At 42.5% G+C, this 20,924-nt stretch overlaps 1 protein-coding gene across 1 annotated transcript in view; it reads left to right on the top strand.

The window, feature by feature from the left end:
- The window catches only part of LOC135218922 (THAP domain-containing protein 2-like), a 56,318-nt gene that overhangs the window by 30,998 nt on the left and 4,396 nt on the right, over nucleotides 1–20,924 (top strand). The window contains exon 5 of the mRNA XM_064255364.1: nucleotides 4,816–5,004. Within this exon, the coding sequence (XP_064111434.1) occupies nucleotides 4,816–5,004 (189 nt within the window). The remainder of the gene's footprint in view (nucleotides 1–4,815; nucleotides 5,005–20,924) is intronic.

Raw genomic sequence — 20,924 nt, 5'->3', positions numbered from 1 at the left:
AAGAGGCATAGGTATATTGTCATGTAAGTGAATAAGACTCCAGTGACAATTGCCATTAGGTTCTGTTGAGTAAAGTGATAATACCCCATTGACAGTCCTTTTCAAGAGTTTCTCAGCCATAGGGCACAAGCTGAAGCTTTTTGAGGCGAAGCAAGACTTCTCAGCACAAGCTAAGAAATCTTCCGCCTAAACGGTAGGAAACTAGGATATTATTAATTAACTTTTATTTACCTACAACATTGTTGTTTACCTATTAGGTCCAGTAATTAGCTGTCTCTTGCCCTCCGCCAAAGGTGCCCAATCAGCTAGTATATATCTGAACAGGGGAAGTTTGAATGTATGAAAAATGATATTGTTATTGTACAATAAAGTTTCATACATACTTACCTGGCAGATATATACGATCGTATGGCCCACCCAACCTCCCCTCAGGAGACAGTGGGAAGAGAAAAATCTGGCTTAAAACGGTAAATGTTCCTATTCCTGCCACCAGCGGCAGGCGGCGGGATCACCTGACCTACATGTAGTGTGTGCGAAATTTGAATTTCTGTCGGGGACGGACGGAGTCTATAGCTCAGTATATATCTGCCAGGTGAGTATGTATGAAACTTTATTGTACAATAACAATATCATTTTTAATGCAAAAGGGGTACTGTAATATGATAAACAATTATATAATGAATTCAATATAACGCAAAAAATTTACAAAAATAATACCATTTGGTGACTGATATCACCAAAGGAGAACTAAAGGTATGAGCGTTTTTGTTTTAAACAATTAAGCCGGAAAAAAAATGAAAGCACAGACTCTTTTGTGTAACAAAGTTGAAGAACTTGCAAGTACTGTTAGTTAATTTCATGACATGAATTATGTCTCCTAGATCATGGTCCATTGAAAAGTGTTCTTCATCAAAGCTCAGGCGCAAGATTTTAGAAACTGAAGATCTGACTCTTGACAAGGTCCTCAATCATAGCTAGGGCCATGGAACTTTGTCGGACACGCAGGCTTCCATCATAGAAAAAAATAAACAAACTTAGGTAACAGTCAAAGAGATAGCTGCGGTAGTTATCAGTGTTATAAAGGTTCGTCATCTTATAGGCCTAGCCTAAAGCAGCTGGCAGCCTACCATCAATAATTGCACACAGAACAGTCCCACAAGTTTCACAACACAGTAACATTAGGGGTGGGTAATCATCATAATCATTCACACTTGGGGGCCAAACCGAAGTCCCAGAGTGGGCCGCAAAACAGCCAATAAGCATAGGCCTGTTGTGACACGTCAAAGAGGTGAGGAACTGGGACATACCGCAGGCAGATTATTACAATGTCCTGGCTCAGGAAAACAATGTATGAAGTGTTCTAAGTTTGGTCATTTTTTCAAATGTGTCGATCAGAATCACACTCACAAAAGACAATCATCATGCATGAGGTATCACAGTCTCAGGAGATAATGGTGAAGATTTTGTTTTCATTTGAATCCCAATTAGCAAGTCCAACAAAAGTAAAAGCATTTTATGTTAATGTTTCCATAAATGGGACTGAGATTTCCATGCAGGTTGATTCAGGAGCTGATTATTACAGTCATTCCAGAGACACTCTCTCTCTCTCTTCTCTCGCTCTCTCTCTCTCTCTCTCTCTCTCTCATCTCTCTCTCTCGTCTCTCTCTCTCTCTCTCTCTCTCTCTCACACACACACACACACAAGTTTATCTGAAGTATTTCATGTACCAGATTTTGACTTAGTAATGTTGTTTCTAATTTCTATGAGATATGGAGATAATGATAATGAGAATTTTAATTTTTTAATGTAGCAATGTTATGGATAATTTGTTTATGTCAACACATATAGGCACACAGATTTGTGAATATCATCTAAAAATCTGAAGTTTTAATACTGAGTATCATAGTAATTAATGTAATTAAGTAAACCAGAAAAAATATATTCCTCCCATTGGTTTTTAAACGAACAAAACATCTTTTTGATTTTTAGAAACCATTGGTTTTGCCAACCCTGATTCAACTGTGAATGTTCTAGTTGGTATTTTTGCTACTTTAGGAATAGGTAAAAGCTTTACTTTGAGAATTATTTTTTTTTTTACTTTGAGAATTATGCTTCTTATAAACAATTGTTCTTAGTGCTTTTTGTTGTTGTTGCGTCGTCACTGGGTATCCATAGATATGGGAAATTGAAACTTTTTAAAGTAACAGATTTCATTGTACACATTTTTCATTGTTATTACAGCTAGTTTGCTATGTCTTCTGTATATACTGATAAACATATTTTAACAAAAAAGGGCTTAAGGTCATTGGTTGCTTAGTGGGTAAAATATTGATGTATGAACTATGAATGAGAAGAAAAGAACACAGTTGTACCTCGTACTTCGAATTTAATCCGTTCCAGAAGGCTGTTCGAAGTACGATTTGTTCGAAATATAAAACAAATATCCCCATAAGAAATAAAGGTATCAGGATAATTCATTCCAGCCAACCCAAAAGTCCCCCTTTTCACATTTTTTCTATTATTAATGTGTTCAAAAGTTAAATTAAGAGTGTAAAGTAATGAAACAGTATGTTATATGAAGTAAAATTTTCTCAATTTTATTTTTTCTATGTACTATTTATGAACTGTTGGGTAAAAATGGCGCCAGCTGGCTGGGGGATGGAGGGAGGAGAGACGGGGAACCTTTTGAGCAAACCGAATTGGTTGCAGTATGCAAAAGTTGATAAAATCAGTTTTATTCACATATTAGGTACAAAGACAATCAAAGGAAATTGATAGTGTGTGTGTCCGATTGTGGATGAGAGAGAGAGAGAGAGAGAGAGTAATCGGCATGTTTATACTTGGATCTTAAGTGCACGAAAAGAGATTAATTATGCCACAGTGCATCAGCTTACTCTTGTCAAATGGCAGACTTTTAAAACAAACATGAGGATTTTGCAAACAAGTAAGTAATAAGTCAAGAATGCAAGAAAAGGAAAGAGAGATAAAATAACTTTTCACAAGGAAGCCGTTTCAACAAACAATCGAAGGCATGCAGAAGCTGAAAGTGGCACCAGTTTATCACAGAGCAGAGTTACTTGTACAGTAGTAAAATATCGTAATAAACATTTGTCACCAGATTGGTATTTTACCGTAACAAATCGAGTGTAAGTGAAAGAAATGAGCAATTAACCATCCCAGATCAGCTAAGTCAGTGGCAAGCAGAGCCGTTCTCTCTCTCTCTCTCTCTCTCTCTCTCTCTCTCTCTCTCTCTCTCTCTCTCTCTCTCTCTCTCTCTCTCTCTCTCTCTCTCTCTCTCAGTGCACCGAAGACCGACTTGAGCAAGGTTTTTTTTTTCTATTTACTATATGCATTTTTTTTTCATGTTTTATTGTGAAATAATTTTATTTTTTTGTGTGAATTGGTACTGGTTTTATATTATAGTAAAGATTTTACTGTCTCTTCTCTCCTCAACAATACCACAACGCACAATAATTTAAAATCATTCATTCATTTGTTCCTCAAAAATATAAACTGTCCCTCCCTCTACTCAAGTTAGCTGTGTATGACCGCAATGACGAATGATTTTTGTTAATCATTTATGCTAAATTCTATTGTTAAAAGCTTTGTTCTTGCATTTACTATTTTGTTAATATTGTTCAACTAGAACGTCTCACTCGGCGCACGACTGGCTCAATTAAGACTTTTTTTCTGTATTGCATTTGATTGTTTTTCATATTTTTATCATTATGTTAAATTTATTGTGAAATAAAATCTTTTATGTGAATTGGTACTGCTTTTACATACATATTATAGTGAAGATTTTACTGTCTCTTCTCTCCTCAGCAATACCATGATGCACGATAAGTTAAAATCATTCATTCATTATTCCTCAAAAATATAAACGCTCCCTCCCTCTACCTCAAGTTAGCTGTGTATCACCTATTGTTTAATTAGACCGTCTCACTTGGCGCACCGAACAACTGGCTCAAGTTTTTTTTTTTTTTTTTTTTTTTTTTTTTTCTCTATATTGCATTTGTTTGTTTTCATATTTTATCATTACATTAAATTCATTGGGAAATAACCTTTTTATGTGAATTGTTATTGCTTTTACATACATACAGTAATATTTTAATTCTCCTCTCCTTCTCTCCTCAACATATCAACGCTCCCTCGCTCAGTCTCAAGTCAGCTGGGTGTGATGTCACTGTAGGTTACGTACAATTTTATACATCTTATATGCTAAATGTTGTATTGAAAGCTATAATTTATATTAAATACTTTATACTTTTATTTGTTTTGTAAAATATTGTTAGCATTAAACTATATACAGTAAAATGTAAAAAAATTAATACAGTTTAACTTGTAAGACCCAGTATGCCGTCGAATACAAGTATACTAGATAATCATGTTCAGTTCGAAGTATGAGCATTTGTTTGACAAACGATACAAAACTTTCTAAAAAAAAATTTAAGAAACAAGGAAACAAAGTTCGACATAAGAAACGTTTGACAAACAAGGTATCACTGTATGTTGTACATTTCATAGTATAGTATTATTTATTTTTACCGGAAGATTTTAAGATGATGATTCTAACAGCTACAGTGAACTGTGAATTTCATGCAAAAAATTGTGTAGTTTTGTGTAAATTTCTCTTGACTGGTATATTTGATAATCAGTATTTTTTTTATACAAAAAGGTCCTAGTAATTTAGTTATCAGAATGTATATAATTTTACTAGCTGTGTTTCATCTAGCTCCACATTTTTTTTATGATGATTATTATGAGCCTCTTTTTCCATTTTAAATTATAATAAAATTGCATCACATTTTCAGAGAAGACGTACACAAAAGCTGTGTGATCCAGATTTTGTGTATGAAGAAACTTTTACCAAAAGACCACGGATGAGTCCACAACATCAGGCGGCTGTACGTCAGAAAGTTTCACTCCAGAAACTTCCAAGAACTAAGTTAATGACTTGTAATACTCAAAAACATCATCTAAAAGAAAATTCATCTTCAGTTGTAAATATCCCATCAAAACACAAACAAAGATACTAGTCATCAGAGTATAACTACATTTCCCAGTTCTTCAGTGAAGTCAGAACCTAGAGATGATTTGGAAGGGGTCAGGACTGTTCACTGATTCTGTTTTGAATTTAGAGGTAGATATATGTTAATATTGTTTTGCATGTCTTTTAAGCTTATTTTGTTGTTTGATAATTTCCTGTGTCATATGCATTGCTATTTGTTGTGTGCAAAAAGGAAATGTAATAAATACAAATTTACAAACCATTGCTTCACATTATCCCTTCATATGCCTGATCTATGGCATCTACACTTTTGCCCATTTTAAAAGATTAATTTTGTATATGGGACTTACCCAACAGCTATATAGCTAAGAGCTTTCTACCTACGGCAGCCTCACAATTGAAAATTTACTCTAGCGCTAGTTCCGGTTACGGTGTGGTTAGAATGCCCCGTCCACTACTAGGGAGTATATGTAGGTAACAACCCAGCAGAGAGCTTCAATTCGTTTTCTGCTGGCTCCCGGTCAACATTGTGGTTTTAGGCAGCCTTTTTTCCAATGGATTGTGTTGATGAATTCGGAGTTTTGGTGTAGTACTCTGGGTTGTTTTGTTGCTTTAGCGCATTTTCAGTATGTCAGATTCTAGCACAGCCATGTTAGGTTTTGTGTAGATGGTTGTAAGGCCAGGTTAGCGTATTCTTCAGCTTCGATCCTTCGCTCGCTCCCCTGAAACAACAGTTGGGTGATATCACGTCTTGTTGCTGAAAGCTCCTACCCCTTTGCAAGCAGAAGAAACCTTTGCTATCACCTATCTCTTCAGATGAAGAAGAAGAGGAACAGGACTCAAGTCCTTCGTCTGCCTATTCGACATTGTTAAGGGGCTTAATTTCTTGACAACTATCCAGATTTTTTCTCTCCTGCGACTCCAGTATCACCATTACAACTTTCCTTATGAGGAACTGCTTCAGACAGCTTGTCACTACCCAAGTTGGTACTCTCTCATCAACAAAGAAAGTCTTGAGAGACGTTGGACTCCTGGCTAGCGTTTTAAGAGAGAGATGCGTAAAGCTTCTTTTGTTGCACCTCCTGCCAAGTTGATTAAGAGATCACTGTATTTATGACACAGGAGAATCTCTTCCCCTGGGAGCATCTGCCTCCTCCCAGGGAGATTTCTCAGATTTCATCGACTCTGCTAGGCGATCAGCTTTTTCTTCAGCCAAACCGTTATGCTCTCGTCAGTGCAAGTGGATCACCTTACTAAGAGTATTTTCAAGGTGTTAGAAGTTTATAGCTTCTTAGACTGGTGTGATGGTAATTGCTTCATAGCAAAGGAAGTTAAAGGAAAGAAGTGATCGTAAGAGAGAGAGATCGTAAAGAGAGACTCCAGTTTGTCACAGAGAGTAAGAGCCACAGATCAGAATATCAGTGAGAAATCAGCAGCAGAGAGATTATCCGTGAGAGATAAGAGAGAAAGGGACCGACGAAATATCAGAAGAGTTGTTCGAGAGTTGGTTGGATATTGGTCTAGTCGTCTTCAGGAGTGGACGAATTATCTCGTGTTATCTCGAACGTCGAGCAGACTTCAGAGAAGAAATGGTCCTGCTAGAGGTTTTGGGTAGTTCCTGCCTTTCAAGTAGACTAGTTTCTGCAATACGGAGTCAAGAGGAAGTATGCAATTGCCGCTCTCCGTTTGTGAAGCCACTGCTTCATCACTAAACCAGCCGCAGTATTTGAATTGCCTCACTGTTCCCCCAGTTCATGCAGTGTAAGATTCTATCTTTTTATGTAAATAGGAGATACCATTCTGCATTTACCTTTGTTAGTAAGCTTGTAAATAAACCTTTGTTTTGTGTTAGTGTTTCGTTTCTAATATTCGTATCCCCAGTTTTCAACTGTTGGTGTTGAAATATTTTTTTTTTTTATTATTTATTTCATATCGAACCTGAAGCGGACCTCTCTCAGAGGCCGTAACATTGTGTCAACCCTTGCCAGGATATTTCGACACCGTAACATTGTCTCTGAGATCTCAGAGTCCGTAACATTGTGGCGACCTTGCCTAGGCTATCAACACTTTAACGGTTTGAAACAGGGAAAATATAGAAAGAATCAGAATGAGTGAGATGGTGAAAGAGTTTATTAAGTCAGGTAAGCTACTAGGTCTAGAGGGGAATGATCTCCGTGAGTATGTTGAAAAGAAAGAAAGAGAAAAAGTGTGAGAGAGATGAAAGAGCGGCTGAGAGAGAAGTAATGAAAATGCAGCAAGAGAAAGAGAGAGAAGCAATAAAAATGCAGCAAGAGAGAGAAGCAATGAAAATGCAGCAGAGAGAGAATAATGAAAAATGCAGTCAAAGAGAGAGAAATGGAAGGTTGGTAACTGCAACAGGAAAGAGAGAAAGAGCGTATGCATGAGCAGGAAGAGAGAGAGAAAGAACGTATGCATGAGTTGGAAATTGCTCGTTAAGGGAAAGTACTCATAACATCGGACAGGCGAAAACGAAAACGGAGCTGATAGGTTAGGTATGAGTACTGGTGCTAAAATTAGTACCAAAGTTTCGACGAGGAGGATGTTACGACATATTTCATGTGTTTTGAGAAGTTTAATGGAACGAGTAGGTTCTCCTAAAGAAATGTGGACTTTATATTTGCAATCAGTTTTGAGTGGTAGGGCACTTACTGTGTATAGTTGCATGTCTAAGGAGGAATGTAATAATTACGATATCGTGAAAGAAACTGTTTCTTAGCGCGTATAGCTAGTACCTGGAGGCATACCATAAGAAATTTAGAAATTTGAGAAAGGATGATAATATTACGTATGTAGAATACGGTAAGAAGTTAGAAAGGCTGTTTTGTTCATGAAACTTACCTGACAGATATATATAGCTGTATTCTCCGAAGTCCGACAGAATTTCAAAAACTCGCAGCACACGCAGTGGGCGGCCAGTGGTAGTACCCATTCCCGCCGCTGGGAGGCGGATATCAGGAACCATTCCCATTTTCTATTCATATTTTTTTCTGTCGCCGGTCGGTAAACACCTGTTTACAGACCTCCGCCCAGGATTTTTGGATTTGACTCGTTCTAAGTATCTGGATTGACTTTGGTTTTGACCTGGATTGTTGGATTGGCATACGCGATAGTGGACTGTTTTTTTATTTTGGATTGGCTTTTCTGTGAACGTGATGTCGGGATCAAGTTCAGTGACTTCAGAGTGTGTGTGAGGAGTGATTGCAAGGTGAGGCTACCGAAATCATCGGTAGACCCCCACAGTAGTATGGGGTGGGTGTAGGGGGCATGTTTGTTTGTTGGGGGATGATCGATGCATTGAATGCAAAAGTTTGACTGATGATGGATGGAAGGTGTATAGATCCTATCGGCGTAAGTTGGAGCGCGATAGGTGGATCGAGGAGGTCTTCCTCCAAGAGCGGTTTCTACGAAAGGTAAGGGAAGTAACATTTCTCCTATTTTAACACCAGTAGAATAATTTGCTTCACCTAATCCTGTGTTGTTGCCTGAGGGCCCTGGTTCTGTGTCTGGAGAAGGTAATGCCCTTTCTCTGATTCTAGAGTCGTTACGCACTCTAGAGTCCAAAGTGTTGGCCCTAGAAAACGGTCTCAAGTAAAAAGTGTGTGATCGTGCCCCTAGTGTTGTGGAGGGGGCGTCAGATCGGCCCCCTAATGCCTCTAGCCTAGACCTCTATCGGACTCCCAGGACAGGGAGTGGGTATGTCGAAAAGCCGCAGAGGGTTACGGGGCTCCCCACCGATCTGGCGTCCCTTCGGCAGGACCTGTTGTTAGTTCCCAGGCTGCCAAGGAGCGTGCTCAGGCTCGCATCCTTAAGGACTGTTTTTCGTCCTCCGAGGCGCCCTCCCCGCGCAAGGGGTGTGGAGCGCTCGGAGACTCGCGTCCGTTGAAAAGGACTTTTCCGAGGGGGGGAGGGACGCTTTATACGTCCCCTCTCTCCGTTATCGTTGCGGTCTTCGCCTGCGTCGTATGACCGCGTTTCCTCCACAGAAGAGAGGTAGGACGTCGTCCGAGGACAACGCTGAGAAGCGCTTCTCTCGCGCCTCGGAGAGGCAGGTTGCTGTACCTGTGAGAAGGAGGAGGCGTCCCCTCGCCCCTCGTCTTCTCTCGCAGGCGCAGCCCTTCACCTCCTCTTGTTTCTTCTTCGCCAACGAAGAATATTCTTGTGTCTCTTCAAGACCAATTGTCGGCTTTAATGCTCAGAAGACTCGCCCAGCAGCAGTTGAGCCTAAACGTAGGAAGGACGCTAGACTTGCCTGTCAAGATTGACGAGGCAGTCCCCTTCTCCGTCTCCTCGTTTCGTCTCTGTCTCCGCTTGCTCTCCTTCGGAGCTTCCTCGTTCTCGTTCTACGGGTAGGAAGTCTCGTGGACAGGACGCTTTTCTTCCCATCTCGACGTCCTGATCAGCCCCAGCGCGTCAGGACGCCTTTGAGGACCGCTCGGCGGGGACGCCTTGGAGGACGCTCGGCAGGACGCTTTTGAAGACGCTCGTCGGGAATGTTTTGCTTGACGCTTTGCCTGTTGAGAAGGCTTTCGAGAGCGCCCAGAAGGACGCTTTTGAAAGCGAAAGCTGGACGCTTGAGGGCGGAAAGCGATAAGGATGCTCTTGATTCGTTCTTCGAGCTCTAAGGATCGACATAAGGTCGGTCGCTTTGAAGAAGCTGATATCAGTCATCCTCGAAAGCCTTTGTTGAAGGCTAGACCCGTTGGGCGCACGCCCTCGTCCAGAGGTTGCAATCTCCTTTGCCTCTTAGGGAGGAAGGAGAGCTTAGTAGTCCGTCGGACTCAGTTGAGGAGGAACAGCCTTCAGTTTCGTCTGTGTCCGATTACAAGGTGCTGGTTCACTGTTACGCTCTTCTTTTAGTGAGAATCCAGCCTGCAGCTCCCAAGTCTCCACCCTCTCAGTTTTCGTCATCTAAGTTGTGCAAGGTTCCGGAGTTTGTGGAAATGAAAAACTTCTTGTCCACTAAAGAGAGCGTTCAAGAAGTTGCAGGATGGATGGAACGTCGGAAGGATCAGGGCAAGTCGACTTTCGCCCTTCCTCCTTCAAGACTCAGTGGGAAAGGCGGCATCTGGTATGAGACCAAAGGAGAAGTAGGAGTTAAGATCCCGTCGTCTTCCCAAGGGGACTTTGCTAGTCTGGTCGATGCACAGAAGAGGTCTCTTTTATCGACCGCTAAGATTTCGTGGACGCCAACGGAGATTGACCATCACATGAAAGGTCTGTTAAGGACTCTGGAAGTCTTTAACTTTTCTAGACTGGTGCTTGGGAGTCCTGGATCTTCAATCTAGGAGTCCTGACTCGTTGAGTCTGGGGGAGCTGTCCAATGTGTTATCCTGCATGGACCAGGCCGTCAGGGATGGTTCGGAAGAGTTAGTGTCTCATTTCGGCACTGCTTTTCTCAAGAAGAGAGCGCTTTTCTGCAACTTTACAGCTAGGTCTGTTTTCGACATCGCAGGAAAGCAGAGCTTCTCTTTGCGCCTCTTTCGAGCCATCTCTTCCCCCAGGCTATGGTAAAGGACCTGGCAGTGAGCCTACAGGAGAAGGCTACCCAGGACCTCTTGGCCCAGTCTTCAAGACGTCCCGCTGTCCCTACCACGTCGTCTTTTGGACGACCACCTAGAAGGTTAAAACCCTTTCGTGGCGCTCCTCCCTCGAGAGCTGCTCCTCGAGGGAGAGGGCTTGCAAGAGGAAGAGGTTTCCTTCAAACCTAAATCCCTCTAGTGAGAATATAGTCCTTCAGATGCCGGTCGGAGCCAGGCTAAAGTTCTTTGCGGGGGGGCGTGGAGAGAGAGAGATACAGATGCGTGGTCCCTCAAGATAGTGGAACAGGGGTACAAGATCCCCTTTTTGGACCCTCCTCCTCTATCCACAACTCCCAGAGATCTTTCCCCCGTCATACCAAGGGGAGAAACGTCAGGTTCTTTTAGATCTTTTAGATCAAATGATCAAGAAAAGAGCAGTGGAACAGGTCTTAGACCTGGGGTCACCAGGATATTACAACAGACTTTTCCTGGTACCAAAGCAGTCGTCGGGGTGGCGTCCAGTCTTTGGACAAATAAGCAGCCTGAATCTTTTCAATATAAACGAAAAAATTTCAAGATGGAAACGGCCTCAGTCGGTCTAGGAGCCCTTAAGACCGGGCGACTGGATGGTGTCCCCCCCCCCCTTGGGACCTACAGGACGCATACTTTCACGTGCCTATCCACCTCTTTCAAGAAAGTTTCTGAGGTTTATGTTAAGGGACAAAGTTTGGCAATTCCATTCCGACCCCTTTGTTTCGGTTAAGCACGGCTCCGATGGTATTTACCATGCTCATGAAGAACGTAGCGAGATGGTTACATTCTGCAGGAATAAGAGTGTCCCTGTATCTCGACGATTGGCTTATCAGAGCATCGTCAGAAGAGAGGTTGTCTGAAGGACCTTCACTTCACGTTAGGCCTTGGCGAGGTCCCTGGGACTTCTGGTCAACCTCGAAAAAGTCGCATCTGACCCAACACAGTCCATGTGTATCTGGGGATTCAGATGGATTCAGTAGCTTTTCGAGCGTTTCCGTCCCAGGAACGACAGCTGCAAGGCTTAGAGAGAGTTTTCGGCCTTCCTGGGGAAGAAGCTTGCTCGGCGAGGGAGTGGATGAGTCTGCTGGGGACCATTTCCTCGCTGGAAAAGTTTGTTTCCCTAGGAAGACTACACCTCAGGCCTCTCCAGTTTTTCTTAGCAGAAGAATGGAGAGTCAAAGAGGATCTGGATGCGACCTTTATGATCACCAAATCGGTGAAGAACCATCTAAGATGGTGGTTTAGATCCTCGAAGTTTCGAGAGGGGTTGTCCCTAAAGCTTCTGAGCCCCGACCTAGTGTTGTTTTCCGACGCCTCGGTGTCGGGATGGGGAGCAACACTAGGATTGGGGAGGAAGTGTCAGGCACCTGGAGGGGGGAACAGGTGTCCTGGCACATCAATGTGAAGGAACTAGCGGCGTTTTCCTGCGCTACAGTTTCTTCCAGCAAAAGTTGCAGAGAAAGTTGTCCAAGTCAATTCGGACAACACCACGGCCCTTGCGTACCTAAAGAATCAGGGGGAGGTACACACTCCTGTCCTCTATTTTACTTAGCGAGGGAGATTCTGCTGTCGGCAGATGCGAGGCGAATCAGGATCCTGACGAGATTTATCGCAGGAGTCCAGAACGTCAGAGCAGACCTTCTCAGCCGACAGGATCAGATCCTGCCGACGGAATGGACGTTGCACCAGGACGTCTGTCGAGAGCTATGGAGACTGTGGGGACGTCCTTTAGTCGACCTATTTGCGACGTCGAGGACGAAGAGGTTGCCTCTTTATTGCTCCCCTGTGTTGGATCCGGGAGCAGTCGCTATAGACGCTCTGCTCTGGGACTGGACGAACCTGGACCCTGTATGCCTTCCCGCCATTCAAGATCATGGGGGAAGTAGTAAGGAAGTTCGCGGCATCGGAGGGGACTAGGTTGACCCTGATCGCCCCGATGTGGCCTGCGAAGGAATGGTTCACGGAGGTATGTCCTTCATCATAGACTGCGTTCAGACTATCGAAAACGTTGGCCAGAGCGAGAGGTTTTTTCTAAAGCATCTGCGAAAGCAATCGCCAACGCAAGGAGGACTTCCTCGAGAGCTGTTTACCAGTCGAAGTGGGCTTCCTTCAGGGCATGGTGTAGAAAGGAGGGAATTCCCCTCTTCCACTACCTCTGTGAGCCAGATAGCCGTTTCCTGCTATTTTTAAGAAATGTGGCAGAAGCTGGCAGTCCGACCATCAAGGGATATAAGGAGTATGCTGTTCAGCTGTCTTCCCGACACAGAGGCCTAGACCCTTACTGACATAACAGAGATCTTCACGATCTCCTGAGATCATTTTGAGACTACCAAGATACCTCAGGCGAGGCCTCCTTCTTGGAACTTAGATTTAGTCCTTATACTGTTTGATGTCGAGTCCTTTCGAGCCTCTCCATGAAGCGTCTCTTAGGAACTTGACGAAGAAGGCTCTTTTCCTAACTGCTCTGGCGACGGCGAAGAGAGTTAGCGAAATTCAAGCCATTTGTAAGCGAGTGGGCTTCAAAGGTGACAATGCGGTCTGCTCTTTGAGTCCCACTTTCTTAGCAAAAAATGAAAAACCGTCTAACCCTTGGGCCAAGGAGCTTTGAAATTAAGGGTATGACAAGCCTTGTGGGCCAAGAACCTGAGAGAGCCCTGTGCCCTGTCAGGGCTCTAAAGTTTTATGTCCACAAGACAAAGGAGGTACGAGGTCCCTCAGATAATCTGTGGTGTTCGTTAAACGGCCCGATATACCATTATCCAAGAATGCTTTGGCGTTCTTTCTGAGGGACGTGATTAAAGAGGCTCATTCGTCTTACCAGAACCGATTTGAGCCTCTTGCGAGTGAAAAGCTCACGAGGTCAGAGCTGTCGCAACCTCGCTTGCCTTCCAAGGAACATGTCGATCAAGGACATCCTTGATGCCACCTTTTGGAGGAGCAATTCAGTATTCGCCTCACACTACTGAGAGATGTGAGAACGATATACGAGGACTGTTGTTCTCTTGGGCCATACGTTTTCTGCAGACACAGTCTTGGGGGCTGAAGGTAGCTCTCTCCCTATCCCTTAGTTAGGTTTAGGTTAGTTTTAGTTGTTGTGGTTTTTTTTGGTGTGAGTCTTTGGTGAAGACCTCCCGCATCTCTTAGCTTAGTGTTCAGGGGGTCTTGGATAGTTGGTCAGGTGGTGGTCAGTTGCTTCGTTGCCCTCATATGTATGGCTCTATGCTCTTGTCACGTTGAGGTCACGTCCCGTTGACAGAGCATCCCAGAGCGCACCAGCAACTACAGGTCTCCACCTGGCTGGCAACTCTGATTAAGCACAAAGCAGGCTTAAGTGACAGCAATCACAGAGTCTACTTTGCTAACAGGTGAGGAACCAAGGTGTACATCATCTACTTAATTTAAGTTTCCTACAAAATCCTATTCTGTCTCTTCCCACCATCCGAAGGTGGGATTCAGCTATATATATCTGTCAGGTAAGTTCAATGAACAAAATGTTATTGTTATAATACAATTAAGTTTGTTCATACTTACCTGGCAGATATATATTAATTAAGTGCCCACCCACCCCTCCCCTCAGGAGACAGTGGCACTGATAAAATAATGAATAGAAAATGGGAATGGTTCCTGATATCCACCTCCCACGGCGGGCGGGATGGGTACTACACCTGGCCCGCCCACTGCGTGTGCCGCGAGTTTTGAAATTCTGTCGGATTCGGAGAATACGCTATATATATATCTTTGCCAGGTAAGTATGAACAAACTTAATTGTATTATAACAATAACATTTTTTGATTGGTTAACTTCTGCTAAGGTTGAGGATTTTGACGGTTTTGAAGAACTTAGTGTTGTTAGAAAACTTCAAAGATAACGTAATCCCTGAGATTAAACTTAGTATAGAGGATAGGCAAGAAGTATCTTTTGCAGGAGCAACTAAGCTAGCGTGACGAATATAGTCTAACTCATAATTTGGTGTGTTAGTAAGAAACGAAATGATCCTTCGTCTGGTAGAGTACAAAGCAGTAAAGGTTTTCAGTCCTAGTAATAGCAATGCGAGTAAAAGTAACTATTCCTGTTATACATGCGTAAAACCTGGTCATACGTCTAAGGTTTGTAAGAGTAAAATGGCATCTAGGGGCTCAGAATTAACTTGTTTCCAATGTAATGGGAAAGGGCATTTAGCAGGAATTGTGTAGTAGAAAAAGAAGGACGGTAGGAAACCAGTATCTCTAGTTACCTTTCGTCAAGTAGGGATGATGTGATGAGAGAAACTAGGAAAGTTTTTGGTGAATTTCTGTCGGAAGGCGTAGTTTCCTCTCTTGGATGAGTAGATTCGAGAGAAGTTAGTCCTTGCTTCGAGACACCGGGGCCGCTGTCTCACTGATTCGGAAAGAGTGTGTGCCGAACAAGGGCAGAAATCAATATGGAAGAGAAAGTCATGTTAGGTGGATTTCCTAACACTTGTGTTCTTTGTCCTTTGTTGAAGTTGAATTTAGAAAGTCAGGTAGTGTCAGGAGAAGTAAGACTTGCCGTTGTGGACAGTTTGCCCGTTGAAGGCGTTGACATTATTGTCTGGTGAACGACTTAGCTTTAATCCCAAGAATGTGAATCCTGTTGTGAGGAATATTCCGGTGCCTGAAATGGTGGTAACTAGGTCGGGTTTAGATACAGACGTAGACTACAGTCATAATTTGTTCGTGGATTCAAACGAGATAAGTTCGTGGATTCAAACGAGAGTAAGTTCGTGGATTCGAACGAGAGTGAGTGCGTGGATTCGAACGAGAGTAGTTCGTGGATTCGAACATGAGTGAGTTCGTGGATTCGAACGAGTGCGATAGAGGTAGCGAGGTTGATCTTGGCATGAGTGTGGCTGAGAGACCTAACTCTATTGTTGACAGTGATAGCCCAAAAGGAAGGCGTAGCTGTCGAGGTAACGTAGTAAATGTACCTGTACTATTACTAGTTACGGTGATGAATTAGACTCTAACGTTTTGGATAAGGATGAGCTAGTCAAGTTGCAGAAAGAGGATGAGGACACTAACCCGAATTTTTGAATGTGAGCTGGATGATGATTTCGATGATGTGTGTAAGGAAACTTTTTGTGTAAAGGACGAAGTTTTGTGTCATGTTTGCCATAAGTCAGGTAGTGAGGGGGAATCACAGAAAAATTCATAGTTTTTAGGAAGCTTCATGAATTAATTTGAAGTTAGCAAATGATGAGCAAGGACATTTAGGAGTAAAACTAAAAACTTTCAAGTGCATTAGTAGGGCGTACTTTTGGCCTAAGATGAAAAATGACGTGAAGAGATATGCTTTAAGCTGTCATGAATATCAAATTGCCGGGAAACTGATTCAAGTAGTTCCCAGAGTTCAGTTGTGTAATATTCCTTCAATAGGCGAATCTTTTGGGAATGTATTTATCAATATGGTCGGAACTTTGCCTAGAAGTAAGGGTAGAGATGATTGCTTAACTAATCTTGAGTATTATAAAAACAATCTAAGAGATGTTTGGGAACTAGCGAGGAGAACGAAGCGCTTGGCACTTAGCGAAAGAAAACACGAGAGGAAGTCAAGGGGAATTTAAAGGAAAACTTTATCTTTAGAGCAAAAGAGAGAATGTGTGTAAGAGATAAAGTTTTAGTACTAGTCTCGAGAGAAAAATCCCTTTTTATTTTGTAAGTTGGAAGTTCCTTTTTTCAATTTTAAAGAATAGGGGAAATATACATTATAGAATTAATGTGGGTAAGAGTAGAGCAAAGGTCAATGAATGTAAATTTGCTTCAGAATTATAAACAACACCCTGTGCCGTGGCCTCCGCCCGTGTAACAGTGTTACTGAGTGAGATTAGTTTTGAGAAAAAAACACAAGAGGTGTTTTAGTATTTATAAGTTTTAATCAGAGTTCAGAAAACAGAAATAGTAAGAGAGAAGGATAATCTTATAGCAGTATGCCTCTAGAGATTTTTCTCAGAATGAGTAGCCTAGTGACCGTTTTCTGTTTGGCCGAGTGGTTTGGTGAATGAAGAAGTATTAGGCTTTATGCAGAATTGTTTCCCTGCTGTTTAATTCTTGCTCCTCTTTAGAAAAAATAAAATCGGTTGATTTCATTTTTTTTTCTCTTTTGGGGGGCGTGTGATGGTAATTGCTTCATAGCAAAGGAAGTTAAAGGAAAGAAGTGATCGTAAGAGAGAGAGATCAGTAAAAGAGAGACTCCAGTTAGTCACAGAGAGTAAGAGCCACAGGTCAGAATATCAGTGAGAAATCAGCAGCAGCAGAGATTATCCGTGAAGATAAGAGAGAAAGGGACCGACGAAGTATCAGAAGAGTTGTTCGAGAGTTGGTTGGATATTGGTCCAGTCGTCTTCAGGAGTGGACGAATTATCTCGTGTTATCTCGACGTCGAGCAGACTTCAGAGAAGAAATGGTCCTGCTAGAGGTTTTGGGTAGTTCCTGCCTTTCAAGTAGACTAGTTTCTGCAATACGGAGTCAAGAGGAAGTATGCAATTGCCGCTCTCCGTTTGTGAAGCCACTGCTTCGTCACTAAAACCGGCCCGCAACAAGTATTTGAATTGCCTCACTGTTCCCCCAGTTCATGCAGTGTAAGATTCTGTCTTTTTATGTAAATAGGAGATACCATTCTGCATTTACTTTTGTTAGTAAGCTTGTAAATAAACCTTTGTTGTGTTAGTGTTTCTTTCTATATTCGTATCCCCAGTTTCAACTGTTGGTGTTGAAAATATATTTTTTTTTATTATTATTTCATATCGAACCTGAAGCGGACCTCTCTCAGAGGCCGTAACATTGTGTCGACCCTTGCCAGGATATTTCGACACCGTAACATTGTCTCTGAGATCTCAGAGTCCGTAACAACTGGATAATCGGGACATTAGCAAGGTGGAAGATGGCCTGACGATGACAGAAGACGTCACAGCAGACTTGCTAGGGATATTGTCCTGTAAGGACAATGCCGTTAGAGGTGGATCAGTGGAATTAGCATCTTTCGTCTTGTTTTGCATCTTGAAGAAGAGAGATTTGTGTGTTCCTTTGCTACTAAATGAGTAACCATGACACAAAAGTCAGCCTTGCTTTTTGCCCCATTGGACAAGAGCGCCTTTTCCCAGAATAGTTAGTACTTCAGATTTTGTTGTCTCTTCAGAAGAAATCAACCAACGATCTGTTGGCGCAATTGTTGAAGCATTCTAGGGAATGTCAAGTTAATACCAGTAGGTCTCCCTTCTTACCTCTTCAAACCCCAAGAGTTTCGTGGAGCAAGACAGAGAGGCCAACAAAGACCTCATACTAACCTACAACCTCCAACCAGGTCTATCAAGAACACAACCTACAAGGCACCAAGTAAGAAGTAAGGAGCGAGTCCTTTTGCGCGCCTGTAGGAGCCAGGTTGTGCCTTTTTTGGGGGGAATGGAGTTTGAGAGGAGCAGAACGTTAGGTAGTCAAGGTTTTACAGCAGGGGTATGTCATTCCTTCAAGAAGCCCACCTTTGGTCAGTTCACCGTTAACATTGCCGGCTTATTCAGCAAATCAGAAAAGTTTGTGGCTCTTTTCTCAAGAGGTAGAGTCACTGCTTCGCAAGAGAGCAGTAGAAGTAAAGGAAGATCAAAACTTGACAGAGTTTTACAACATACTCTTCATGGTCCCCAAAACACATCGGGGGGCTGGAGACCAGTTTTAAATGTGAGCGCTTTGAATCAGTTTGTTCTCGAAACGAAATTCCATATGGAGACCAATCAGTCGATCATGTCCTCCATACATCAAGGGCACTGGATGGTGTCCCCGGACATGAAGGATGTGTATTTCCACATCCCTATTCATCCAGATTCCAGAAAATTTCTCCAGTTTGTTTTTCAAAGAAAGGTTTAATCCAATTTTGGGCGCTATGCTTCGGCCTGTCGACTGCCCCACAGGTCTTTACTACTCGCATACTGGCTCCATTGGCGAAGTGGCTTCATCTGTTAGGAGTGAACATCTCTTTTTATCTGGACGACTGGCTGCTCAGAGCTCAGTCGAAGGACAATGCTTAGAAGATCTCTCTACAATTCTCCTTCTTTCGAAGAAACTAGGAATTTTGATGAACATACAGAAATATCAGATAATACCCAGTCAACAGATTCTATATTTGGGAATGATTCTGGATGCTTGGAATCTTTGGGTTTTTCTCCCCCCAAAAGGATAAACTCCCTGGTCTTCTTTGTGTCAGATTTTCTGTCTCTTCAGGAATGCTCAGCAGCTCAGTGTATGAGCCTCTTAGGAACACGAGCCTTAGTCGAAAAAATTTGTAAAAACTAGGGAGACTCCACATGAGGTCACTTAAATTTTTTCTTCTAGCAAATTGGAGCAAAAAACTAATCAAGACACTTTTGTGTTACCGATAATGGCATAAATCAAGAAGGACATTCTGTGTGTGTCAGAAGGAAGACTTCAAGAAGGGAAGTCTCTTCTTCTGTTGTTGCCTCAGACCTAGACTTGTATTCCGATGCCTCAAACCTAGGTTGGGGAGCTCATCTGGGGAACAGGAAGTATCGGGAACTTGGCGGAGGAGTTCAGAGATTCACACATCAATGTAAAGGAATTAAGAGCGATGTTCTAGGTCTGCAAGCTTTTTCCAACAATTCAACGCTCTGCCGTATGTCAAGAAACAAGAAGGGAACGCATTCCTTTTCCCTTTTCAAGTGGCTCAGGAACTCCTGCTGTGAGCAGTCAAGAATCAGGTGTCATTGCGGACTCGCTTCATTCAAGGGAAAATGAATGTCCTAGCGGATGGATTGAGCCAACAGAATCAGGTCCTCCCGACAGAGTGGACCTTATATCAAAGTATGCGAGGGACCTTTGGAAACATATGAGGTTTTCCTTCAGTAGACCTCTTTGTGACTTCAAAGAATCCACAGGCTTCCAAGATTCTGTTTGCCAGTCCCAGACCCTCTCACTTGGAAGACGGATGCGATGCTGCAGGATTGGACGGGTCTGGAAGTCTATCCTTTCCTTTACTACCTTTCGGAATGATGCAGGAGGTCTTCAACAAGTTAGAGTCTCACTGGAATGTAACATTTACTCTGGTGACCCCCTTTTGGCCAGGGAAAGAGTGGTTCCCAGATTTGATACGCCAATCAGTCGACTTCCCAGGCTATTACCTCAAAAGCAGTGTCTACGCAGACAACCCCACATTTTCAGAAGTTTCATCTAGGGTTGTCCGCTCTGGCTATGACAGGGTACAGACTGTCGAGTGCCTCATCAGATTGAAAGGTTTTTTTGAAAGCAGCTTCAAAAGGTATCTCCAAGTGCAGACGCCCTTCATCTAACAAATTATACCAATATAAGTGGTTCAACCTTCAGAGAGTGGTGTAACAGAACAAAAGTGTCCTCTTCAGAAACCACTAGTAAGTCAGATTGCTGACTTCCTTCTTTACTTGAGAAGATATAGGAAGTTTTCGACATCTACAATCAAAGGCTATAGAGCTATGCTTAGTTCACTCTTTAAGTATATAGGACTGGATGTGTCGTCAAACCAAGATTTAAGTGACCTTATTAAATCTATGGACATCGCAAAACAAGTAAGATATGATACCATTTCATGGAATTTAGATGTGGTATCGAAGTGGGTTTTCAGGACCAGTCATCTGTTCTCAGGGACCTAATGGGAGGAAAACCTGTTATTAATGGCCCTAGGCCACAGCAAAAGCGGGTTAGTGAAATCTGAGCAATAGATAAAGGGTGGATTTTCACAAGGAGACCCAGTATGTTTCCTTTTCTCTTTGGGTTTTCTGGCAAAGAAGTGAGGACCCATTAAATCTGTGGCTACGAGCATTCCTATTAAGAATTCTATGGATATTGTCGGACTTAATGAAGAGGAAAGGTGGTTGTGTCCAGTCAGGGCCCTAAATATTACCTTAAAAAACAGAAAAGGTTAGAGGGACTTAAGAACAGAAAAGGTTAGAGGGACTTCGGATCTCCTTTGAGTTGTTAGGAATCCATCTTGCCCTTTCTCTAAGAATGCTTTTATCATTTTTCCTGAGAGTTGTGATTTCAGGAACACATGCTAATATTCAAGATGACAATTTGGGCCCTCTCATAAAATGAGAGCGGTGGTCGACGTCCGTCGCATTCAGACATAACATGTCATCAAACAAAATTGCCAGCAACGTTCTGGAAGTATAAATCAGTATTTACCTTGCACTACCTAAAGGATGTAGAAACTGTATTCGAGAACTGTAATACTTGAGGACCGATTTCAGTGGCTGGCATGGTGTTGGGAGAGGAGACATAGGGAATCTACTTCCCTTTTGCTTATCTTCGCCTTGAATAAGGTACGATGTTTGTTGGGAAGCCTG

The sequence above is a fragment of the Macrobrachium nipponense genome, chromosome 1 (genome assembly GCF_015104395.2).
Source record: "Macrobrachium nipponense isolate FS-2020 chromosome 1, ASM1510439v2, whole genome shotgun sequence".
Taxonomy (NCBI): Eukaryota; Metazoa; Arthropoda; class Malacostraca; order Decapoda; family Palaemonidae; genus Macrobrachium; species Macrobrachium nipponense.
Note: the sequence above shows the minus strand (reverse complement) of the source record. Positions and strands in the feature narration are given on the sequence as shown.